Source organism: Suncus etruscus, chromosome 3 (assembly GCF_024139225.1).
Source record: "Suncus etruscus isolate mSunEtr1 chromosome 3, mSunEtr1.pri.cur, whole genome shotgun sequence".
Lineage (NCBI taxonomy): Eukaryota > Metazoa > Chordata > Mammalia > Eulipotyphla > Soricidae > Suncus > Suncus etruscus.
In genome coordinates, this window is record NC_064850.1 from 14,297,855 (window position 1) to 14,324,527 (window position 26,673).

At 43.1% G+C, this 26,673-nt stretch overlaps 1 protein-coding gene across 3 annotated transcripts in view; it reads right to left on the reverse strand.

The window, feature by feature from the left end:
- Nucleotides 1-2,003: 2,003 nt before the first annotated feature.
- Nucleotides 2,004-26,673, reverse strand: part of SLC8A3 (solute carrier family 8 member A3) — a 167,995-nt gene continuing 143,325 nt past the window's right edge. The window contains exons 3-8 of one of the 3 annotated variants that reach the window (XM_049770330.1): nucleotides 18,762-18,865; nucleotides 13,891-13,908; nucleotides 9,958-10,082; nucleotides 8,882-8,981; nucleotides 6,968-7,240; nucleotides 2,004-3,301 (exon numbers count right to left, since the gene is read on the reverse strand). In XM_049770330.1, coding sequence (XP_049626287.1) covers nucleotides 2,925-3,301; nucleotides 6,968-7,240; nucleotides 8,882-8,981; nucleotides 9,958-10,082; nucleotides 13,891-13,908; nucleotides 18,762-18,865 — 997 coding nt within the window. In that variant the 3' untranslated portion in view covers nucleotides 2,004-2,924. Of the gene's footprint in view, nucleotides 3,302-6,967; nucleotides 7,244-8,881; nucleotides 8,982-9,957; nucleotides 10,083-13,890; nucleotides 13,909-18,761; nucleotides 18,866-26,673 lie in introns of all 3 variants that reach the window. The other 2 variants (XM_049770329.1, XM_049770331.1) reach the window with 2 other exon arrangements.

Sequence of the window (26,673 nt, forward strand, 5' to 3'; positions counted from 1 at the left end):
TAGTCCAGACAGAGATGAAGAATGAGCCTTTGACTTGGTTTGTAATCTCTCTACGCCATAAAACCTTTTGAGGATCCCTTCACAGATAGTGAAAGGACAAAGGTATTTGTGTTAAAGTCAGACACAGCTCATTTGCCTTCATGGTCCTGCTTTAAGTCAGTACTCAATTATGTCTTCCCAGTTCTGGACTTGGGTGTATTTCTTTCTTCATTCTTTAGGGATAGGTTGTTCTGATCTTGGAGTACTCTATAGAGAATGCAGATTTCACTTGCACCTCTGCGGTTTTATGTGTCACCATTCTCCTTACCTGAATTGGTCAGGATGGAAATTTTCTATTCCACTGACAGCAAAGTCCCGGAGGCAGAAGAAGGGAGCCCCTTCCTAATGACAAAGCCCACTAAAAACAGTTTCTGCTGTTGGAAAAAGCCCCAGGGGGTTGTGGTGATGGTAATGGTGGTGGTGAGGGTTGATGGAGAAATGGCTGTGTTTTCTGTACTGGGAATTTAGACTCAAAGACAAAGCTAGGGTTTAGTAAGCAGTGAGAATGGAGCAGTGAGGCCCAGATTGTGTCAGAAATTGTGGACACATTGGCTGAATATCAGCAATGCAGAAGCTGCTCTAGAGAGGAAGTGGGAGATCAGGGGAGACCCTGGGAGTTTGGGGGAAGATATTCAGACCCCTCTGGACTGCTGTGCCCCTGACTATTACTAGAAGAGTCCCTCTCACCAGTCTTCAAAGGGTACCCTCCCCCAATTTGTTTGTTTTTGAGCCACACTTGGTGATGCTCAGGGATTACTCCTGGCTATACGCTCAGAAATTGCTCCTGGCATGGGGGACTATATGGGACTCGGGGGATCGAACCATGATCCTTCCAAGGTTAGGGCATGCAAGGCAAATGCCCTACCGCTTGCGCCACCACTCCAGCCCCTCCCCCATTTTTTGCTTCAGTTCAGTGAGTCCTATTTATGTCAACTCTAAGAATCTTGGTTAAAAGAAATCTCACCACATCTACTTCCAGCCCAGATTGTGTGTGTGTCGAGACAGATGCAAGCAGGAGACACAGGGTAAGCAATGTAATGCCTCTTCTCAAAGTCCCTTCACAGGTCCAGTCCAGAAGAGCCCAAGTGAACCCAAGCTGTTTTTTTAGAGAGATATAAGTATAGCTTTTATTTTTTTTTTTAAACCAACCCAACATTTTCACTGGCGACTGTCAACATAGTTTATGACATGAACACTGTTTCTTTTTCAGTTGTTGTTTTTTCTTAAAAAATGCATTTAAAATTAAACAGGTGTTGTTTTGATTCCCCCTCCCGTTAAAAAATGCTTTTATGTCAATGCAGAAAGCCTAAAGATCTGTGGGCAGTTTTGTGGTGAGCTCGTGTGTGTGTGTGTGTGTGTGTGTGTGTGTGTGTGTGTGTGTGTATGCGTGTGTGTGTGTGTATGCGTGTGTGTGTGTGTGTGTGTGTGTGTGTGTGTGTGTGTACAAGCCAAGTCCTTTGAAAAGTTGTTGGGAAAAGATCAGTAGGGCACAAGGACTTTTTTTTTCTACAAGTCCAGTTTCCATGAGCTTATGGCAGCAAAAAAGCCTTTTTCCTGGGGGTAAGAACGACCCCTCAGACTAGAAAAAGAGCTTTGTGAGGTTCAACAAGAAGCAGCAATGGGGAAAGGTGAGGCGCTCGCTCCTCTCTCATGTAAGTATTTTTGACTGTGGGCCCGGAGAGGTGGGAGGAGCCCCCCGTTTTCTTAGGTGCTTCTGAGTTTAAGATGACTTCAAGACAGACTGTCAGACATCTTAGCTGAGCACACAAGGAAAGTGAAGGGGTGGAGAGGAGGGCTACATGATGTTTGTCTGAAGCACCCGCCTTCACTGGCTGAATATATCTCAGGCCCAGAGTCCTGCACCAAAGATCTTTCAGGGCTGATCTACCTTGAGTTCCCCAGGCTGCTTTTTTCTTTCCTTGCCCCCTAATTCCCCCTCAAGGAACTTTTTCTTTTTCTTTTTTTTTTTTAACAGAAGGGTCATCTTAGACTCTGACACAATAAGGCTGGAGCAGGGAAGACAATAATAACTTGTTTTTCACTTGAACTTTAACATAAGCACATAACGGGTCCACCAGAAGGGCCTCAGTCCCATTCCTGCATGCCCTGTGTAGGATGGGATTTGGGGTGTCTTCAGATTTGGCTCCCTTTCCTACACCGTCAACCTTATAAAAAATGCAGATTGGGGTGGGGGAAATAAAAGGAGATTGAGGACAGGACCTTAATGGAGCCCAGAGTTAGCAGTTAGCCGGTGAGAGTGGTGCAGAGTGGGGGTACGGTGGGGACTTCTGAAAATAAAATCCGTGCTAATAATGTCTGTCAGCTCAGACCCCGAGTCCCTTCACAGCACCTTGATCACTAACTTCGGAAAGAAAAGACAGAACGAACAGCAATAACAAGAAACTAAACAAGCAGAGCCATGATGAAAAGAGCCCTCGCCAGTCCCACCCAAGCACACGGCTCATTTTCCCGCCTTGCCTGCTGAATGAGAGAATGGGGGTGATTGGGACACACGGAGAAGGGGGTGGCCGGGAGGGGTCGCCCAGGCAAGGCAGATGCCAAGGAGTCAGCAGAAGACAGAATGGAAGGTGATGAGGGTCCGACCTCTGCTCTGTCTGTCTGGGTCAGGGACACAGGAGGGGGCAAAAAATGGGGTGGAGGTGGATTTGTTGGTTTGTTTGTTGTTGGTTGGTGTTGCATTAAATACTCTGTGTAGTGGGTGTTTCCTCCATTCTGTTTGGCCTGATGAAGAAAGACTCTGCCTGACCTTCAGTTCACTTGTCAGGGCAAGGTCGGTGACATTCCTAGGGCTGCAAGGAGGAAGGGCGCCCTTCTCTTAAGAAGTCCCAGGCCGGCCCTGGGAGAGGGAGGCCTCAGTCTCTTCCTCAGAACCCCTTGATGTAGCAGTAGGCCTCCAACGTGGCAAACAGTATATAGAGGAGCCACAGGCCCACAAAAAGCCACGTGGTGGCAAGCTTGCAGCCACGAGGGCCACCCAGCTCCCCACCCAGGTGGGGCCGCCGGCGGTACAGGAGCACGCTGATGCAGACGAATGCAAAGATGGTGAAAAGGGTGACAGAGAAGGCCAGCGTGCCTGCAGATACGTGGAACTCCTGTCCCTGCATGGCCCAGTAGATGGCGGCCACGGACCAGGCCAGGCCGATGCCCAGGAAGACATTGACCGCGTTGCTGCCCGTGACATTCCCGATGGAGGCGTCCGCGTACACGTCCTGGATGGCGGCAGCTTTGCTAGCAAACGTATCTGGAAGAGAACAGAGGCAAACAGGAGCTGGCGGGAGGCTGAGTGACAGCAGGGACCTATTTTGGGGTCTGCCCAGAGGCTGGAGCTGTGAAGGAAAGGCAAGAGCCTGAGGCTTCCCCCTTCTGTCCTGCAAACTCTGTCTTCCCAAGCTGTGTGGCCACAGACAAGTCATGGCATGTCTCTGGCATTCCTGCTCCTTTTCTGCCCGTGTTGGCTAAGCTAGACTGCCCTGGGCCTTTCCTAGTTGCAGACAGGTGGAGAAAGTTTATTGTTCTCAGTTAGGAGGCTGTTATGATGTGACATCTCTCCAGGGAATTTTGATTTTCCCAGGAGCAGCTAACAGTCTTGACCTGAGGTGACCGCTATGTGGGGGTGATTATGCACTCCACACTGGCCACCCCAATGCAATGCCTGCAGGCTATGGGCTTATGCTGAGGGACAGGGCAGTGCAAGTGAGCCAGGTGTTCAAGGAAGATGGCTGGCTCATCAAAGAAGTAGGTTCATAGGGCCGGAGCTGTGGCACAAGTGGTAGGGTGTTTGCCTGGCACCTGCTAACCTCAGACAGACCACGGTTCAATCATCGGGCATCCCATATGGTCCCCCAAGCCAGGAGTGATTTCTGAGTGCAAAATCAGGAGTAACCAACCCCTGAGCGTCACCGGGTGTGGCCCCAAAAATAAAAAAGTAGGTTCATGAAGCAGGGGTCTATGGAGATAATGAAGTTAGATAAAGAATTATCTGGGGTAGGGGAGGAAAGGAAGGCAAGTCTTTTTATTTTACAGAAAAGGAGGGTATCACTTGCGAGATCATTTGGGACGCAAATGATCTGCAGGTTCGGAAGACCCTATGGGATGCTGGGATTCGAACCACCGTCCTTCTGCATGCAAGGCAAGCGCCCTACCTCCATGCTCTCTCTCCGGCCTCTCCTTTTCATTTTTTTCTATTGCCTCTGATTCCCTCTGCAATTTTATAATGTGTTTATAAGTTGTATGGTGTGTGTGCGCGCGCATGTATGCACTCTCTGATAATGCTTTGGAAATCCTGGGGTCCACTCATAATAGAATTTGGTCAGCTGAGCCAGATGGTTCAGTGTTGAGGTCTGGCAGTGCTAAAGGTCTCCAGGATCACACCAGGCAGTGCTCAGGGCTTCATAGAGTGCCAGAGATCAAACTATAGAGGGCAAGCTACCCCTGATTCTTGAGCAATCTTTCTGATCCCCCCACCTCTGCACGTTCTTCCTATCCCCGTTCCTTTCCTCCACATCTGTTCCTTCTTCTTCAGCACTGCAGACCTGATAGTGCAGGTCCCTCATGAAGTGGCAAGCAGAGACTGTTGTGTATGTAAATATTTTAGGGGATTACTATGTTATTGACCCTAACCTGATTGGTAATTGTGCCCTACCCTAGGGTGAGACCTGACATTCTGCCCCCACCCTAGGGTAGTACCTGATTCTGCTTCCACCATTGGTTGGTATCTGATCCCACCATTGGGTGGTACCTGATTCTGGGGGATAAAAACAAGGGTCTGTGGAAGGCGAGGGGCTTTTTTGCTGGAACTGAGGCTGAGTCTTTGGACTTCAGTCTTGTCCATCGAATAAAGCTAATATTTCCACGAGCCTGACTGTCTGCGAGCTGTTTACCCGCCGTTTCACCTCAGAACCGTCAGCTAGACAGGGTGGCAGATGCGTGCTCCGAGCTGGAAGAGAAAGGCCTCATCCTCCATTCCTCCATCAGTCAACCTCTTCAGGGACTGACTTGCAACAGAGACCACAAGCTTGTCCTCCACAAAGCCTCCCTAGGGTGATTCAGAGACTTTCCGACTAACCATCTATTTCCATGACAGCCAAAACTTCAGCATCCCCCTGCCAGTCTATAGGAGGGTTTGGGGCCAAGATTGTCCTGGGCTGTGAAGCCCATGGAGCTCATCTCAAAACAGTGAATTTCTAGTTGTGCCTGGACCACCTAAAAGCATTCAGAGGTATCCCAAGTTACTTCCCTGTCTTGTTGCTCTAAGATTTGCCTCTTTGAGGGGGAAGAAGACATACCTGTCTGTACTCAGAATCGCTCCTGAGATCACTGAGAGGCTTGGGGAACCATATGTTCTTCTCCCAGTTCAGCTAGCAGTCTGTGTGGTAGGAAGCCTCATCTCTAGGAAGATGCTGATCCCAATAGCCATGGACATTCCCGTCCAGTTCAGAGTTCAGGCACCCAAGTGAGGGTGGAGCCTGGGAGCATGTAATCTTCTAAATGTTCCTGATGGATCCAGCCTCGCTTCTATAGATTCTTCCTGGGACACCATTCCTGGCCTAGCCTAGTTCCAGGTTCTAGTTAGAACTTGCACAGCACTTGTATTCTTTATTTTAGAACATGTTAAGGGGCCAGAGGGATAGCACAATGTGTAGGGTGTTTGTCTGGTATGCGACCAACCTGGGTTCAATCCCTGGCATCCCATCTGATCCATTAAGCCTGCTAGGAGTAATTTCTCAGTGTAGTCAGAAGTAACACCCGAGCTCTGCTAGGTGTGGCCCCACAAAAGAACATGTTGAAGTGAAATGAAAGCAAGTGAACGTGGTCTCCTTCATTCTATTATAAATTCTATGTGGAAAAGGAAGTTTGTTGATACTGGCCCCATCTGCCAGTTTATTATAGCAGCTACAAGATTAGGTTCAGAAAATATTTGTCTAGTGATGAATGACTATTTATGTTTGTCTTTTGGGGTTTATAAGAAAAATATATAATTCATTATATAAAAAGGACAAATGCTTGTAAGCTTCCTTCTCCTATCTTGGAGCAGAGCAGGACAAGGATGATTGTGGGTACGGCTACTGTGACATCTTCAAACAGACTCATTGTTAGCCTCTCAGAGATGGCTAGTGAGAGTCAGTGCCTATAGTCTTTGCATAACATTGTTTGTGGCTGATTCTTATAATGTAGAGGTTGAGAAATTGGGTCACTGAAGCTAGGGAGTTAGTACAGGGCTTAAGGCATATATATATATATATATATATATATATATATATATATATATATATATATATATATATATATATATATATATATATATGCCTTGCATGCAGCTGTAGATGTTGCAGGTTTAATTCCTAGCACCACGTGGTTTCCTGAGTATCATACCCAAGTATTGCTGAGTGCATTCCTGGAGACCCCTAAGCACAGCTGGATATGATCCTAGAGACCACCAAGCACCATTGGGATTACCCTGGTGGTCTTTAGCACTGTAGAACCCAAGCAGTGCTGCAGCCACAAGCTGTAGCACTGAACCACAGGCCTGTTAGCCAAGTAATTCTTGGTCCCCTGAACAACAGTAGGTTTCACCCCCCCCTCTTTTGGAGAGGAAAAAATTGGATTGCATCCTTGAACTGCATAACTTAACCTCTAAGGGCCTCAGCTTTCTTATCTATCAAGTGAAATAATTAAATAGTGCATGAGGTGGCATTACTGGGATAAAAATCTGTTGATTGTTTAGTGTTTCTAGTACCTGAAATGTTAGTGATTATTATTAATATTATCATTCATCGCTGATTGGTTCTGGTTTACCGCAGGGATGGAAGCTCTGTTCAGCTCACTTCTGGGATGATAAGAAAAGTATTGAAGCATGGTGTAGGGATCATTTGAACCAACTGCAAACCAAGCCCCCCCTCATGCTCACCTGGCACAGAGGTGCCAAATGCCACAAAAACAACAGCTGTGACAGAGTCCTTGAGGCCAATGGTACATCCGAAGTGGGAGGCCAGGTCCCCGATGATGGCCGTGAGCATACCAATGATGAGGATGGAGACAACGAAGCAGGCCCAGCCATGGCAGTACTCTGTGGGTGGCACGCAGGCAAACAGAACCTTCCAGAAGACGGTTAGGAAGTGCATAACATAGTCAAAGCAGGATGGAAGCCTCTCCTCACCGGACTCATCCTCTTCTTCATCTCCTGCTGGAGGCAAGAAGAGCAGGCTCAGGTAATGGCAGCCAAGTCAACTTCCCAAGCTTAAGAATACCAAGTCCAAAAAAAAAAAAAAGAATACCAAGTCCAACCACATCAAGGGCAATCACAGTAGAAAGAGGAGCCACTCCCTTCCCTGGATAGCAAGGGAGAAGACCTAGGAAAAATGGTTGGGGGGAAAAAGTTTGGCTGTCTTGTTGGTCAGTCTGAATGAATGTCACAGGGAGAGTGAGGACAGAGGAATAAGGAAGATGCTAAAGAAAAATAGTAGGAGACAGAGTTGAAGAGTCAGAAAGGTCAAGACTGTGGAGGGGAGGGAGAGACTTGATTTCTATGTTGGGAAGTAGTATGATCAGCTGTGCGATGGCTCTCCTCTGGGGCTCCTCTCTAATTTTCCTGCTGCCAGTCTACAATAACCTCATATTCTTAGTAATCCTCTCCCTCCAGAGGGTTGGCTGTCATTCTAACTCATGTGGGCATTCCTGATAGCCAGTGACATCCTCCAGATGATGCATGGGACAGAGTGGGGAAGGGCCCTATTTGTGATTGCCAGGAAACATGGGCAGCGTCCATTCAGCAGTCCGTGAGAATGGAATGGGCTGTGCTCACAGGGACTCTGTCAAGGACAAGCAGCATCATGTTTTGACTCAACTACAAAAAGCTGGTGTCAGGACAAGGCATCCAGCCAGCTTTGCCGGAAAAATAATCTGTTGCCTGGGGTCCACCATCACCTTTTGCTTCTGAATCTTAGGTTTTGCATTTAAAAGAGGAGGGGGTAAGATCCCCCTGGCCTACATTCTATTTCTTGTCTCTTTAGGGGCAAGGCCAGGTCATGGAACTTGTGAGTTTCTGAAGAAGCTGATTTGAAAAGTGGGGCAGCAGCAGCCCTCTCTGCTGGGCTGTACTTTTGTTCGGACTCTGGGCCCCTGGGATCTGACCCTTCAGGTTGCTATGACAACAAAAGCTCATGAAGAGACAAGGCCAGGAGCACACAGCAGTACAAGGAGGCCTCAGTGGTGCTGAGAGGCAGTATTGATGGTGGCAGTGGGAGCTCTTCCTCCCCTTTCTAACCCTCTGTCTGTAAGCCTGGGGCCACTTGCTGAGTTTGGATCACCCCTGAGGGAACCTGTCAGCAAGTGCCAAAGGCCACACATGGAATCATCCAGGGCAGCCGCTTGTCAGAGTCAAGACAAAGCCTTATGCTCAGAAAATTGGATTAGTTCGCCATTGCACAGCAAGGTGCACCAAAAGAAGGAGAGGAAGGAGAAATGTAAGTTAGAATTAACTGATTAACTGTGCTTGTGTCTGATACCAGAATTTCCATCTTTTTATTGTTCGGAGAAAACTAACACTTTTCCCTTTGGGAAGGAGGAAATTAAAGCCTGGAGATAATAACCTATCTTTAGTTACAGAGCAAAACCAGGATTGGAAACCAGAGAGAGTCACGCATTTTTAGTTACCCCATTATCCAAAGTGGCCCTACCAAACAGGCAACTGGTAAAGACTAGTCGCTAAGAAACCTGGACACATGCCTAGACATTGGGGAGTTATTGATACGACTAGATTCTTATTTCTGCGTGTTGCCTGATTTTCCCAGCAAGATCCTTAGCCCCACATAAAGTTTCTTACCTGAACTGACAGTGATGGCCTCCATGAACTGGTCCCTCCAAGAATGGGTCCCCACTACCAAGGCCAGGTTTGTCTTCTTGATGAGTTTATCCACCGTACTCTGTTAAGAAGATAAAACTTGAAACTGTGAAGTTAGAACATTCTAAAAACTTAGAAGTTTGGAGTTTCAAAGGCATAAAAGATGCCAGAGTTCCAGGGGTTCTATTTAGTTCACATTAGTTATCAAAATCACATATAGAGTGCCCTTGGATGATAGTTTCTTTTTTTTTTTTTTTTTTTTGTTTTGGTTTTTGGGCCACACCCGGCGGTGCTCAGGAGTTGCTCCTGGCTGTCTGCTCAGAAATAGCTCCTGGCAGGCACGGGGGACCATATGGGACACCGGGATTCGAACCAACCACCTTTGGTCCTGGATCGGCTGCTTGCAAGGCAAACGCTGCTGTGCTATCCATCCGGGCCCGGATGATACTTTCTAAGAAAATATTTCTACTTTATTTGGTTGCAGTTGCTGGTTTTGGAATTTGAAATCGTAACAATGAATTTGCCTTGGAGTGGTGAATTTCAGCCTTCTTGGATTTTGTTCATTTGTTTGTTTTTGTTTATTTAGGCCACACCTGGTAGTATTCAAGGTTACTCCTGGCTCAGCACTTAGGGATCACTCCTAGCAGGGTTTGGGGTATCATATGGGGTGCCAGGAATCAAACCCACACCAGCCACACTCAAGCAATCACCTTACCCACTGTACTATTGCTCTAGCCCCGAGTATCTTTGTCTTAAAATACAATTAAATAATAGTGACTGTACATCAAGTGGATTTATAACTAAATTATTCCATATACTATGATATGACTCATCATAGTATTCCCAAGATACAAATGGCCAGCACTATTTGCTCCGTGTTATGAATGAGAAAACAGATCAAAATGAGAACGTGATTAGTTTCAACTTAAGTTTGATTCAGTGGGTGAGAGCTTTGTTTATTTTTAAGAGTCAGAGATGAAATTAAAAAAATAAAACTCTAGTTCCTCTAACTCCCACCCACTTGCTTACTCGATTAGTTCTCACTAATAGGGCCTGACCTTGAACTCATAGGACTCTTCAATGATGACCTCCAGTTTGGGGTATTCACCCAATATTGGCTTTCCCATTTCTGCTATCCTCTTGGCCTCCTCTTCCTCCACAGTCAGCTTCCTGTCTGTCACTTCTGCAACAAAACAGAATCAGACAATACTTACATATTCTCCATTTCCTAATTAGTATGAAAGTTATCATATTAGACATGGGAGTAGGCACAAAGCAAATAGCTCTTAGGCATAAGAGTTTTGTGTATCTGTATGTCTTTTTTTTTTTATGAAGTGCTGAGAGTTTTAGTACTGCCATGAGAGGGTTCTTTGAGAACTTGAGATCTCTGCATTTTATACTATGGAAGCCAAACTGACCCAATGGCCTGAAAGCACTGAAGTGCAGCCCCAAAGTCATTTAAGGAAATACTTTAAATCTGGGCACAAAAATTAAATTTCTTGACTTCCAACTATTTTGAATTGTTGGGTCTGACTAAGAAGCTACTTCATGAAAAAAAATACTGGAGGTACATTTTATCCAAAGAAACATATACTGAGTTAGAGTAGGTGCTTTTAATATGTTAGCACGATTTCTTCTGTAGAGGGGAAAAGAAGGATGTTCCAGGAATTTTACTTTTTCTAAAGTGAATGTTTATCTTTACCAATGAAAAGCTTGAAAGATTTCTCCCAGGTTCAAGTTTTTGATGAAAGAATACTCAAATTTTCTATAAGAAAAAGCCACACTTTTCAGGACTACAAATACTTTTCAAAATCAAAACAAATGAAAGCTCTTCTGCCTATTTTTTTCCTGAAGCTTTCCCTGCATTTTTTGGCATTATGGCTCATTTACCAATAGTCCCTTATCATGTTGAACGGTTGGGAGTTTTTCCACTTCAGCTGGTGAGTCCATTTCAAGACCACTTCACCATGAAGACATATTTTCTGGATTAGAGTTAAATAGAGATGGAATCTTTTTTTATTTCCCTTTGATTAGAAAATTGCTCTTGGCAGCCTGCTTCTTTCAGAGCTGGTTTAAACATCTTTCCATCCAAGTCCACATTCTTATATACAATTAGTTCTTTTATTTGGTGCCTTAAGTACTTTCATTCCACACAGTGAATCTCCTAGGGGAATCCTCTAGTGCTTGGATAATCTCAAGGACACAATGGGTGAGGTGCCAAGGTCTTCTTTTCTCAATCTTTGGAATTGTTGAAATGACAGGGAGGGTAAGACTTGAGTTTTTTTAGGTTGATAGGACAGAAACTCATTGGATAAAAAAACTATAAACCAACATATAAATATCATGTAGGGACTCTATTTTACATAGGGATTGCTTAGGTTTTCCTAATGAGGACGATAAGAGAGGATGAGGATTCCTGAGTTGGTTGCTTAACTCCCCCAGTGTTTGGGAGCTGTCCAGGGTGCTGTCCTCCCTTTAGTGCTGGTGACCACTTTAGGAAATACATCAAAGATCTATGACTTTCTGTTTATTTCAAGATTAGTAGACACCCTCTGGCATTCTGACTTCATTAATCCATAAATTGCAGGCTTCTTATTTGTTAAGCCTGACAGTAAATCTGGGTACATCCAGAATTCTGTCTATGAGTGCATCCATTTTAGAAATCACACTACAAACCATTCTGAGAAAAATATTTAGAAAAGGACACAGCCTCCTTAAAATTTTAGGTGCTCTTTCTCTACTTCTAGATTCTGGCACCATATCAATATATTTATAACAGTTGAAGTATTATTTTACTCCCCCTTCTCTGTAATTTCTGTCATATTTTGCATGTATCACAAGAGCTTTATACCAATTTAACAATCTCTTTAATAATATATACCTGAATATATACCTAAAGTCACCTGAGTGGTGGCAGTCATGCTGTTCCATCTAGCTCCCTGCCAACATCTCTTTACCAATCCTCTTACCAACCCTCTATTTTTGAACTGCCGCAGAAGTTCTCATTCTTTCTCTATAAATATATATTTCTCCATAAATATATGGAGAGAGAAGTACTATATATACATAACTTTCTTTATATCACTCTGATTTAGTATTGTGCTTTGCTAGTAATTCCTGCATTTTTCACTTTAAGAAATAAACAACCCTTTACATTCAATTTAAGCTGATTTCTTGAGAATGTTTAAAGTCTCAAATCCAGAAGAACATAGTAATTTTGATCACTTGTGACTCTTCAGAATTTCAAGTAAAGGGAATAAATAGTAGGCAAACCTGAATTTCAGTAGGCTAAACATATCTTTCAGATTTAAGAATAGGAAGAGAGAGAAGGCTAGGGAGAGAGGCTATGAACAGGATGGAAGATTGAACAAACACTGGATGAACAAAGAGCGTGCCAGGCCAGACAAGAATAGATTGCCATGAATGCTCAACAGACACAGAAAAAGTAGGGCAAGTACAGCACAGGCTCTCATCCTCTTTGGAGCTTGGTTGTTCAGTTTTAGAATGAATACTTCTACTCTCCCTTTTTCACCACCAGCCATTGTTAATCATATTTGTCTGTTCATCCAGGGATATTCAAAGATTCAAGATTTCTGGTGAACTTAAATTCTAATTAAAAGTTCCTAAATGAAAGACATATGTGAAAATATCCCAGGCAATGACACCATTTCTCCTAATTAGCTTTGACTGATATTTGTTTTTTGTTTTTTGTTTTTTTTTGATGATATTTGTGCAAATATACTAGAAGTATAAGGAAACTTAAATAACAATCTTTGTTGAATTCATGATGTGGTTGGTAAAATGTAGAGGCAAGACTTGTAACTAATGAGCCCAAATACCATCTCAGGCAAGAGAATGAATGAAGGAACACCTGATGCTCTGACTTCAATACCCTGGAAAAATAATGGTGTATATATAAGTTTGGAGGTAGTGTTAGCCTGTTATCAGAAGAAAGCTAAAAACCAAGGAGAGTTGAGTACATTTTTTTCTGAAAGGGAAAATGTAGGAGCTCACCTACATTTTTCATTTAAGGTTTCAAGGAGGCCAATATTTTTACTATGTCTACTGCACACATTTCCTAAACCCAAGAGTAACCTGTAAGTAACTTTGAATACCTATGAATTCTCTAAGATATTTTGCCACTTAACTGACATTAATTTTTCATATGTTAAAATACCAATGAAGTACAATTTCTTCTTTAAAATATATTGAAATGTTTTATATCACTCACTATGAGTGTACCAAGAATTTCCCATCTGCCTGCTCACAAGGATTGATATATTGTATGATCAGATTGCATATATATACACATTCTCAAAGTAGATCTATGTCTTAGAATGGGGAAAAGATTCTACATGAGATTCTTTTAAATAAATTCTCTAAAATTTCTATTTCTAGACAAACAATTCCTTCTATCCTTAGAATCACCCAATTCCTCTCCTCATTATGGCACATATGATTTGGGGAGTCAATGAAAAATTAACCAAAGTTTTAACAATGTAGAGCTCACAGCTGGGATGAGATAGAAGATTTCTGGGATAAATAAAATTCCAAAGTATCAAATTTTTTCATTTGATGTTCTTCCAGTAGCTGATAATTTTCTCTGGATCCATTGAGCTCAAAGTGTTTCTTTCAAATTCCATCATGATCCTATTAAGAGATGGAGCTGTGATTCACCTCTTCTCTTGCCCCTGAAAGGGCAGATGAATCAAAATTCAAGACAAGCCTATGACCTATCATCTCCATTCCTTTCTCTTCCTGCCCCAGAGAGAACAGTTATGCCTTTACCTGGGTTCACAGACAGAAAAGGTGCACAAAAAATTGTCTACTACTTCAGGATTACTTTAAGGGGCCAAATCAATCTCCCAGTCCTTGGGAGAACTTGTCAGGTTAATGTGAGCTCATGGTTCCTATTAGATAAATCAAAGAACAGTGGTCTTAAGCTTAATAATGGCACTGGCAAGTAGAAAAGGGAGCAAGACACCTCTTACCTGGAGACAACAGGAGCGCTGTTGGCAAATGGATACCAGACAAAGGCAAGAAAGAAAAGGAAAGAACATTAAAATTCCATCTTGAAAGTGTCCCCGGGCTTTGTGGTTGCTGGCAGCACAAGGAGAACAGTGAGCTTAGTAAGTGAGAACTTCGCAGCCTCATGCAGAAGAAGAAAGTGTTTGAAGCATGCACAGTAGCAGTGGTGGCAGCAGCAATAGCAAAAGGTATGAGCTATGGGAGAGACCGTGGCTATCAGTTTTCCTCACAGCTTCCCTAAAACTCTGAGGGCAATCGAGGAAGGAGTGCCAAATGGGTGGAGCAGAAATGGAGCTGGCCATTTGTTATCTTCTAATGAATTCTGTAAAAAAAAAAAAAAAAGGCACAAGAATCCAACTACCATGAAAATGAAAAAGGCTGCTCCTAGTAGGAGCAGTTGTCTAGCTAGTGGAGAAAGACTCTAATATTTAAACTAGAGATCAAAGAGCACCAGGTAATGTACATGAGTAGAGTCAGTGCCTACATCTGGCGTTTTTCCCTGACCTGAAACTAGATTCCTCAGCTTCCCTGTGCCTCGTCCTTTCCAATCACAAAATACCTAACTAGTTATGATGCTGACCTGAATTTTGAGTTCCTCTAAAAGAATAATCTAGTAAAAATGGTAAGTCCTGTGAAATGTTTCTCTTGCACTTCTAATCTTTTTATAGATAAAACCTGGAGGATGAGACCACATACTCTTACCATTTTTCTCTCTTCTATACTCAGTAAAGTCACTGTAATTAGCAAGTGTCCAAAAGGCAATATGTCTACTGACTATTTTGGCAATTGTATTCCCCCCACATAGATTCTGTGGTGCTTCATCTCTAGATGAAAGTCTCTGTGTTCCAGAAAGGACAGAATAAATCCAGACAATCTGGACCAGAGAGACTCTATCTTACTTTAAGTTACATAGAAGGAAGATTAAAAAAGATGAGGTCCTCACATGGACTGGGGAGGGAAGTTAAAGACGTGTCCAGTACAGGTGCTCCCTGAATTAGATCTTATACTCAGCTATCTTAGAGTTTAATATCCAATCATTTTTTAAGAAAAGATTTCTGTGACCACATTCTCTTCTCACTATTGTTTGGTAAAGCTTTCTCACTCTCTGACTCTTGTGAGAACTTTCTAACATACTCCTAGCACTTCTATAGTTACTGATGAAGATGTAGAAGAAAGAGTAAGAGTAGGATCTTTCTCTAAGTTGTTTCTCTAAGAATCTCTCGGTTTACAATCCTAGGTGTACAATACAGGTGTGCGATCCAGTTGCTTATAGCCACAGACACTAGAGACACAAGAATCCAAAATTTTTATATTTTCTATTAGCAACTCACTTTTTCTGATGCTGCATTAGAATTTTAAAGTATAATAATCTAATTTTTACCCCATTGAAAGAGATGATAGATGGCATATATCATATTCTTGAATAGGTAGGTATATGGATAATAATAAAAGATCTTGTTCAATTTGCTCTTTCTACAAATTTGTGTGACAGAACCCTTTTTAGTGGCCAAATTGCAGTTGAGACCAGAGACTCAAAGATGTCAGATAGACCAACTTTTGAGTTGGAGTAGCTCTTTTCAAAAGTTCCCAGCTCCCTTAGTTTGTACATAGACATTACTCCTAGCACCAGGGTGACCCTTCTGACAGTGAGAGGGCCTATAGTCAGCAGGGATTTTATCATTCGTTAGTCATTGTCTACAGAAGTCTGAGACTTTCCACTTAGTACTTAGAGTTGGGTCCCCAGCATACAGATAGGTCAACTTTCAGGGACATGATACCTTGAAGATATTTACCTTTATGATATCTTTGAGTATTTCCCACCTACTGCTGTCACTATGAAATGTTAGAGCTAAGTCACTGCTGTGCTTACCACCAGGATCCAATCAGAGTCATTTCTCCCTGGTCAGACTCCTCCAGAGACAAGCAGGAAACAATATATCTCTGTATAATTGTATAATTGGAAGCACCAGTGCAGCTTGCCAGGGTATGGGCATGGATGTGGTAAAGGGAGGAACAAACTGGCTCCAAACAGGGAGAGAGCTTTCCTTTTCCACCTGGAGCTTCATTTCCGATTTCATCTCCAACAGTTTTGACTATACTGATTAGGTTGCTTTTAAACTTTTTTCTGGACTTTAGCACTCATTCTACTCTCAGGCAGCAGCCATGTTTCCTATCCATCCTCTCCATTTCCTTCCCCCAGGGTGCCTATAGACTGAAGTCTGTTTGTCAAAAATAAAAAGCTCCTATTTCAAATTCAGTCCTTATTATTATTTTTTTGTAATGCAATTGTCATTTTGACCATGCAGAGCCTATGCTGTTCTGAATGTCCAAAACTCTCACAGGCAGCGGTAATAAGGAAAAGCAATTTCCAGTGTATAGCATCTCACTCAGAAAGCAGCAGGGAATTCTGGAACTCTGAATGGGTTTTCACTTGATTCAGATCTATGCAATCAAGTTTTATGACCTTTCACCTTATGCTCCAATACCAAAAGATGGGAAGATGTAAAGGGATGAATATTAAGTTCATAGACACGGTAACAGGAGGCAAGAAAATGACCAAGTTCCCTTTTGGCATCCCTCAGCATGGCTTCTTCATTCCTGAGAAGATTCTCCAGCAGATCACACCAGTAACTTGACAAAATATTTGTCTTCTCATCCAGGATTAGAATCCACCTGGGATTTGTAGGTATCCTGGGCAAAGAATTCAGTGCATACAATGAGACTTCAAATGGATGCAGCCAGACATTTATTGCTTGGTCTGGAAGAACACAGGGTTTATGTAAGTTCACTCCTCTGTCCAACTGCTGACGAGGATTTGTTTGGGAGGAAGAAAGGAGGATTGCTTTGAGGTTAGACTGCAATCTTTCTTATTTGGAACCACTTACTTCTTTTCCAGCTATACTATATGATACTTTGGGCTGCTTCATTTGCACCTCAGTGAACAGGATTGTGGGAATTGATGAAGTTAGTTTGCCACAGCTTTAACTATGATGAACCAATCTTGAAGATGAGGAATAAAAACCAAAGGGAGGTGGGAGTAAGGAAGGGCCAGCATGGAGACAATTCTGAGAATATTCTCAGTGGCAGAGACCAGAAGATTGCAGAAATTGTTCTTTGGAAGTGATGCAAGTAGAGATTTTCTGTTTCTCCCAGTAGCCTTTCTCAGTCAGACTCATGGAAGAAGATGAATCAGGGGCTCTTCTCCCTTTCTCTGGTTATCCAAGCCAGTACAGTACAGTCATAGAGTCATCCAGAGAGTCCCAAACAAATAATAAGAATTGGTCAACCTTACATGTCAGGTTGGTGAGCTTTTGGGAGAGTGGTTAGTTATCCTTGAGTGAAAAGCTTTAGTGTTCCCATTTACCTTTTGATTATGAAATATTTGGAAAAAAAACTCTCCTTTTGAGACAAAAAGTGAATCTTATTATTTCCACCTCCACAAGGCCCTAACAGCCTATCTCATACAAAAGGGGAGTGCAAAGGTCTTCTTGCTCTTTACTAAGAGCATCCTTATCATACCCACTTGAGTTCCTCTAAGTCTTTCAAAGTAGTGACATCTGATCATTTTCTTCAAGGAATCTTTTCCGTACTTTGACTCTGGATGCAACACAATTAGTGCCATAGAAATAGAACTTGAGCACTTATTCCAAGAGATGAGTTCCAAGGAAAAAAGCAGGTGAGGCGACTTGTCTGGTGTGGATGAAAGTTATTTTGGGATCTGAGTGATAGGCTTAACTGCAGATGTCAAACAAAGGCAGGATTCTATGAACCGTCCAATTCTTGTTTTGAGAGAACAAATATTAGCTACACTGTTTAGAGTTTCCTGTCCAGTTGGAAAGCTCTTAAATGAATACTTAATGCCCAATGCCAGTCCTTTTCCAGGGGCCTCTGACTAGGAAGATTTCTATATGTGCAATTACTTCCTTTTGTAGCTTCTCAATTTTCTGCTTTAGAGGTTTCATGATCTTAAAGTGACTTGAATAAGGCTTCCTACTTTGAGCTAGGAATAGAAGCTAGAATGGGATGGGGTAGGATGCCGAGGGGAGGTTTCCATGTTGTGTGACTTTTTCAGAAACCAGCTGTTACTCAAATTTTTCTCAGAACCTGTGCCTCTGGCAAATGGTAAACCTTTCCGTGCCCCAATCTACCCAACTGTGTAATAGCTAGATGAAACACTTACCTTCATGAAGGGCAAAGGGGCCTATGGGACACTTTGCAAGTGAATAACCTGCCAAGCACTTAAGGAAGGTAACGCAGCATAAAACTGTCAAAGCAGCATGATAACACAGGCCTTTCCCCTCCACCCCACATTCAATTCCGGCCAGAGAGTGAGGATAGCAAAGGGAGAAGGCAGAGAAGGGAGCAGGGACATGCATTGCATCACATTCCTTTCTTCTTTTCATCTCCTCCCCACACATCAAGGAATTTCCACATTTACAGGTTAAATGTGTGTGTGGATTAGTGGGTAGAAGCCATGAGGGGTTACCAGGGAAGGAAGAGGGCAGGGGACAGTGGTAACCAGATCATTGGAAAGAACTCACTAGGGTCACAAAACTGTCAACTGCCCTGAAGGTGGGAAAGGAAGACTTGGAAATAAGCTAAGGCTAAGAAGGCAGAGATGATACCGAAAACAGGGTGAGAGTGAGAATACAGGAGGGAAAAGAATAATAATAGTTAAAAAAAAAAGTCCATTGGTCAAAAGAAAGAAGGAGGAAAAGGAAAGAATGGTGTGTGGGGGGAATAGTTGTTTCTTGTTATTGCTTTAGTTTATTTTTTCTTTCTTTGTGTTGTGCTTTTTTATATTTTTGTTTGTTTTTAAAAAAGAATCTCACACCTGATATTCCACGTTCCATCCACTTCGGTTCACCAAGGGCAATGAAGAAATTCTCTTGCCTTTCGTATTCCTCCTCATCTACTATTTTAACCCTTATGGTTTTCCTGTAGGGACAACAAGAGAGAGAGTGTGTCGACTGGGTCGGTAGGTTGCTTGATCATTTGGAGCACAGCCTATAAAATCATTCCCCATCACTCTCGGCACATGCAGCCCGGTCCCACCGCAGTGGCTTTTTGGCAGGACTAAGATGAATTGCTTGTTCTTATAGGGAAAAAAAGGCTCTTTTCTTGTCTCCGTGGTCAGAGTCGTCCTTATAGGTGAGAGGGGAAGAGAGCCAGGAGGCACGGAGTGGGCAAAAGAGGAATCTGGGATGACAGTGGGGCAGGTTGAGGGAGTGGGGAGGAAAAGGGGATGATGGTGGAGAGGAGTGATTTTAGATCCTGCTGATGGTTAGTAGGAAGTGAGTTGGGCAGCTCATTCCATTGGCTGTCACATGGTAACTGATATCTCTTTGGAATAGCAGGTAAACTACTGACTTGCCAATGGCCCATGTCCCTTCTACCCCCAGAAAATTTGCCAATAGAACTTAGCTAAGAGCTTGCCTGTCTTGATTGTGCCTAACCCCTCTTCTTAAAAGAGTCTCAAAAGGAAACATTTTTTTGGGGGGAAGATATACAGGGGATGCTTGGGGATCTGAGTCTACTGGCAATTCTTGGGAAATCTTGTGGTATAGGGGCTCAAACCCTGAGCCTCAAACACCACTTGAACTATATCCCTGGCCCATAAAAATTATCTTAAAAGAATTTTTTTATGAAGAAGGGAAATAAAAGAGAGAAAGGCAGCAGGATTTTTTCTAATATTTATCCGAGGGCTTTGTTGGTAAGAGTCAAAATAAACATGCACTAACCACAACATAACCTATGACTCCTTTACTAGTTCTAGCGCATACACTCTTGGCCAAATATGGAAGTGAAATGAAGTAAACCATCGACTTTTAAGTCTCCTTTAAACTTCTGTACTCAAAGACAAGACGCCCTAAGCTGACTATCTTTAATGCTGATTAACAAGGTAATGAAGGCTCAGGGTTGGGTGTATCAACGCAAGATTTCTTTCAAAGATACATAACAGATCAATCGTTGATGGCAACATGACAGATCAATGATCTGAAATGACAGATCATTCAGGGAAGCAAACCTTGAAAATCACGTCCCATCAAAAGCTGGCATGATGTTGGCTCAATCCATCAGTTCAGACAATGCTCTATGGGGTAGGATTTTCCTGCATGGCTTCTCCTCAATCTTTATAGACCAGAGTATCAGTGTGTTCCACAGAGGTGGTGTTTTGTTGTTTGGTGTTTTATTTTGCCTTTTTTTTGGGGGGAAGGAGCTAATGGCTTCTAAAAAAGCAAGCTGGGCTAACAAATGATAGTCTAAAAAGGTCTCCTTACAAAAATAATAAAATATCTCCTCATAATCTGATGCTATCAAAGACATGTACAGTTTAGTTCTTGGTTAAGTGGTAGGTTGATCTGAGGTGGATATTGGATGTAGAACTTACTGTGTATTATGAGGACTTATGTCTTTGTGTGTGTGTAGTGTGTGTGATGTGTTTATAAGTACAATTTAATAGCCTTTTTTGGGTTACTTCACACCTGTAAAGAGATGTTCTTTGGGAATTGGGTTGAAGTTTGGTTATCCCAAAGTTTCTAGGAGAGAAAAGGATATCCTATACCCCCTATCCAGGGAGTACAAGAGAAGATGGTACATTGACAATTCTCTGCAATAAGTAATCCACACAGTTTTTTGAGAAAATAGCAGGCAAGAAAATTTATACTGCAAGCTGTTCACCCACAAGCTAGTCATTCCAACAAATGGAACCACAAGCCTAGATGACAGTCCCAGCTCAGCTCTCCTGCCTTCAATTGATTAAAATCCAAATTCAAGCCCCTCCCCTAGGGGAGAGGAAAATACCAACAGACAGGGCTTGAGATGAAACAGTACCCAATGAGGCTCAGTCTCAAGTCTACAGTACATTTTAACCTAAAGAGGTTTACTTTTCTTTTTTTATTTTTTTGGGGGGAGCCATACCCAGTCATGCTCAGAGTAATTAGTCTGGGCTTTCTGCTGTTAGGGATCACTCCTGGCAGCTTTAGGGAGCCTTATGAGATACTGGGGATCAAACCCAGGTCAGCTGAGTACAGAGAAAGTGCCCTACCTGCTGTACTATCACTCTAGTCCCCACAAAGAGGGTTTTCTAACATGGCTAGAGGAGGCTTGGACTATGTGAGATCATTTCAGTGGAAGAAAAATCAATCCCCTGTGACTCTGGGACATGTTTCCTTTCAGGTCAGAACCACCGTTCCACAGTTCCTGCTCTTAGCCTCTAAGATGCCTTTCCTTAGGAAAATGGTGAGTAGGTTTGGGACCTATACCTGAAACTCAAGCATGAGCATTCAGCTCAGTGATGGTCCAAAGAGGGAAAAATCACCTTGAGAGCAAAGAAATAGCAGTTAAGAAGACTCCTAGGGCTTGCTCTGGGGGTTGGCCTGAGGCCAAAATTTGACCTAATTCCAAATGCATTGATTCTCTGCATCCAGGGACTGTTCTCTCAGGACAATACTCTGAGACTGGCATTAAGAGCCTGTGCCACCTTGCCATAGCCTTCCTATTTGTTGCTATGCTGCCTGGTCTTTGCCTTTCCTGAAAGCCAAGTCATCTAGCCAAAATCAAGAATCTTGTTTTTTTTGCTCTCTGGGTTGGCTCTCTGGTCCTCTCACTTCCCACTCCCCTACTTTCTCCAGACCCATTTGCCCACCCACTCATGCCATTGGCTCTTAAGCATCCCCCTTTGGTAACCATGTGACAGGCTGGCAGGTTAGTTAGGATAGAGCTGGGAGCAGAGAGAGGCAGGGGAGGGTGAAGAGAGAGTGAGAGAGAGCAAGACAGGAAAGTCATGAAAGTGAACCAGAGAGGCAGGAGGAAAAGGTAGGAGAAGGAGAGAAATGGGCTGAAGAAAGGAAGGAAGAAACAGAGAGGAGAGAAGAATGTTAATGTTAGTGAGGAGGGCCAGGTACTACACCTTTCTGAAAACTCAGATCCACCATGCGGGGGCCCATCATCTCAATGAAGTAATTCTTGTTTTTCTCATACGCCTCATCATCAATTACCTTGATGTGAATAGTTTTGCTGTGGATGGAAAAATAAGTGTCATAAGCAAGGAGGAGAGTTGAGCCCAGCCAGTCAGGAGAAGAAACAGGAGGAAAAGGAAAAGACAAGACAGGTCAAAGGTTGCCCCAATAGCCCTGAGCCTGCAGGAGAATGGCATTCCCCAGGGTCCTTTCTAGCCTCAGTGGGCTCTTCTGTGTGGCTTCATATCATGGTCATACTCAAAGAGTGAAAGGAGCTCAAGTTTTAAGTCTGGGTTCTAATCCTACATACAACATGCAACCATGACAAGAGTTTCAGTGACTCATAAACACGTTGAATAATGCTTACATTTCCAGGGCAGTTGCTAGCCTAATGAAATCACACACACTCACACCTCACACACTCACACCTCACACACACACACACACACACACAAACACACACACACAATGATTTGGGCTTACACTATTTGCATCCTTATTTCTCTTGCCTTTAGACAAGGAAAAATATTTGGACCAGTGATTTGTTTTACAGTATCAGGGACTGAACCCAGAGCCTCAAACTCACAAGTCATATGCTTAATAATGACTAAGCCACATCCCCAGAGAGAACGTGACAAGCTGGGCAATGGGAGTGGGACCTGGATGGAGAACAAAGTCTCTTCCCTATGATTGTGAACACTGCAGAGATGCTGGGAAGGTTGGTGGGCTTAGGTCACACATTCCTGGAACTTGTGGCCCTTAGAAACCACCATTGCTATCTCCAGATGGGTGTCTCCAGTCATGGAGGACATGGTCTGGATCTCGTTAATTCTAGTGTGCTCTGCTAAATCATGACTTGTTTGCATGTTCCTACAATGATCTGTGACTGAAAAACATAATACATACATATATAAAGATTAAAGTGTTATTTTGCTTATTTAAACACCAAAAATAGCTTAATAAACATTAGCTTAGAAGCCTTATTTTACATTGGTTCTTCTTTTTAAAGATATATAACTAGGAACTTTGAAAACAGAAGTGAACCTGGGCCTCTCCTAATTTTTGCTTCCTGAGGGACACATTTTAGGACCTCATATCTATCAAGATTTTTGGGCCTTTCCCCCATCATGCGAGACATTGCTGGATGGGAGCAGTCATGGAACTGAATCTCCCCTCCCAACACAGAGGGAAGGGAACCTTGTGCCCTGCTGTAGATACCACAGATGTTACTGCCTCAAGAACTGCCTTCTATGGAAGAGTGTGAGGTCTCCAACTTTTTTCTAGAATTTTTGCTCATAACATGAAACTATCTTTACAGTTTCTCTGTTCTCCCAAGCTCCCACAAACTGTTGCAGTTTTAGATGTCTACAGAGGTTCTGTACTCTACTGTGTCAAGTCTGTCGAACTAGTCATGGGACCATTGCCATGGAAGTGAATGTAAAGCAGTTACCAATGCAGCCTAGTTCCCAACACCCCACTGCTTCAGAACCTAGACTCCAAACATATTCACTTTCCAAGTCAACCCCATCACAGAAAAATCTGTCTAGCCAGCATAGAAGTGCAAAGGTTCCATGTTGGCCTCTTTCCTCCCAAGCAGTGGCACTAAGGACTGGACTTGGCTGATGGGGTTCAAATCCTGCCTATACCTCTCTAGGGAACCTCTGGTAACCTATGAAGGCTTTCCAAATCTCATTGTGAAATAAAATAATGCCTACTTCTTTATGCTCTTAAATGAGATTAGGCATGTGAAGTGACTGGTAAGGCTTATGTTCCTGAACAAGAACACCAATTCTCACCAGGAGTAACATGAACTCAATATGATATATAGGGGGATTATATCACCTCCAGACATTACTATGTTTCACAATTATTGTATTTCACAATTACTGGATTCTATTATGCTCTCTGTAATAGGAAAAAATACAAAAGCTTTGCCTAGGTCTAAAGAATCTTTCATGTTCAGTTATACTGCCCTCTGACTTCATTATTAATGTTCTCTCTCTCCTGAATACCTGACAAGTCCACTCTCTACTGTACTTGTCCTCTAAGTATCTTTCCCTCTGAAACATCATCTTTGATGTCCTATGCTTGTCTGGCCTAGCTCTGTGCTCACCCTCATCTTTTATTCCACCACAGAAATGCTTCCTCCTTGGAGGTTTTTTCATGCCACACATGCTCCCCTTAGGTCTCTATCTCCACCATCTTCATCCTCCCAGCAGAAGTCACTTTCGCCAGTAGTCACCATATTGCACCTGCTCCTAACCTAACACACTAGTCATCACCTGAGATTTGTTAATGGTCTGCACACATTGAAAAATAAGCTGCAGAAGGCAAGGTCAGCTCTCATGCCTGGTATAAAGGAGGCCTTTTTCATGACTTACTGAGGGTGAATTTCTAGCATCAGTGGCCTCCTGAAACAAATCACTTTCCTCCACCTTTCCTTTTGCAGTAAAAATATAAGTGATGAGAGCAGGAACTATTTTGAAGGCTACCTTGATGAAAAGCCTAAGGATTTTCGGTGGGAAGAGAGAGCAAGAAGTTCAATGTTATTGAACGACACCCTCTGCTTATTCACCTGCTCTGATTGTCCAGCCAGCGGGAGAGCTCTCCGATAATAAACTGGGGTCTAACTCAAGGGTTTAGGCTGGGAAGTTTTTCAGTCCTAAGTCTCTTCTCTTTTCAATTCCTCCTTTGGGGCAGTGATGGTTACTGAGTGGTCACTTCTCTTCTCAGAGAACTGAACAGTCTTGTTTCTCCTGAGCAGTTGTTCCCAGAGTCAGTGGTGCATTTATTTATTTATTTATTTATTTATTTATTTATTTATTTATTTATTTATTTATTTATTTATTTATTTATAAAGGATCATATCTGGGGATGCTTGGGAACTGCTCCTGGTTCTGTGCTCAGGATTGCTCCCCACCACCACCACCCCTCCAGTGCTTAAGGATCTGGTGGTACTAGGAAATCAAACAGACAAAACACACTCAACTGTTAAGCTCTCTCTCTCTGGCATAGGAATGCTTTCAAAGACTCATGCATCGGCTCCTTTCTGGAGTCCTTTGCATAGGATGGTTACCAGGCATGTCCTATGATAGCTTGGCTGAGCTATTTGGAGAAAAAAGAAAGAAAAAAATAGAAAAAAGAAATGTGGGGCCAGAGAGATAGCACAGTGGCGTTTGCCTTGCAAGCAGCAAATCCAGGACCTAAGGTGGTTGGTTCGAATCCTGGTGTCCCATATGGTCCCCCGTGCCTGCCAGGAGCTATTTCTGAGCAGACAGTCAGGAGTAACCCCTGAGCACCGCCGGGTGTGGCCCAAAAACCAAAAAAAAAAAAAAAAAGAAATGCTCCCAGGAGGTCTTCCACAGTAAGCCTGAAGGAATTAGGAAATACATTCAGGCCTTCCCTCCTGGTATTCCAGAACATTCCTTTGCATTGAGTAACCAATGCCAATCAGACCTTGGGTCTTCAGCAGTGCAAAGAGAAGAAGGCCCTCTAGCCCTTAAATTCCTTTAAGGTAAAGGGAAGATAGAAGTTTTAATTTGTTGAGTGAATGGATGGAAGTCAAGTTGGGAAAAAAAAAAACCCTGTGAATTTTGTTGTATAAAGGAAGAGAGAGATCTAAGATAATAGTTTCAGTTGCACGTTAGCTGGAAGCATAAGAACTTGCCTACTTTAGCCAGGCAATGCAAGTATTGCTTCCACTTTAAATATGAAACTTAACCTTTAAGAGAGGTTAAGAAATTTGCCTGGAGTCACACAACTAGTAAAGCTAGCCAGTATGATCCTCAGGCTATATTGTGCAAACAAGTGAGTAAATCTGGCGCCATTCCCAAGCAGTGGGTGTTGAGTAAGGAACCGAATGGGGGGAAAGCTCTTATTTAAATTCAGGCAGCACCGGCTGGGATGGTGGATCAGTCTCTGCTTTGCACTGTGAGTAGGTGGCTTCTTCACCCTTTGGCCTTCTCTTGCTAGAAATAATCTCTAAATAATCACTGGCTGGGTGACCTCTTCCTTCCCAATTCTTACTAAATGACTCTCCATCATATCAAGAAGGGCTCTTTTTCATCATTTCTAAATTTATCTCCCTGTTCTAGGCCAGCTAATGCTCACCAAGTTCATATGACCTGGGCCACAGGACAGATCTGCTGGCAGGGCTGCTGGCTTTGCTGTGGGAGCTTTCTTCTATTTCTCACATCTCTGCTGGATTTTTTCATTTAGTCTCTTCAACTGGATACATGCAACTCTCATCTCTGGCTCTGTCAGCTTTCTGGCTCTGACTGGGACAGAAAAATCCTCTTCATTTCCCAGCTACACCCTAAGTGCCTTCTTTGGACACTCCACCATCCCCACCCCAGCCTAGTACCACCAAAGTCTGCAGGAAAGACTCCTTGTCTCATAGGGGCATGGTGAGCCTTAGGATATTCATCGATGACCCAAAAAACAGCGTTTCTCAACCTTGAATGTGCATTTGCACTATCCCTGAGATAGTGTATGAGTCTCTGCATTTCTTACAAGTACACAAGTGGTGCAATGCTACTGAACCAGAGTCTGAACTTTTCATTGAAGTGTCTCTTATTTTTAAAAAAGGTTTGCTAAGAGGGGATTGGAGAGACAGTACAGGAATTTGACGCTCATTCAACTGACCCGGATTGGAATATTCAGCATTTCCCTTGAGTTCAGAGCCAGGAAAAGCCCTTGAGCATCCTGGGTGTGGTTCAAATAACTCCCCGCCTATCTCCCCCACCTGGGGGAAAATTTTTAGGGAAAAGGAAGCAGCAGCAGTTT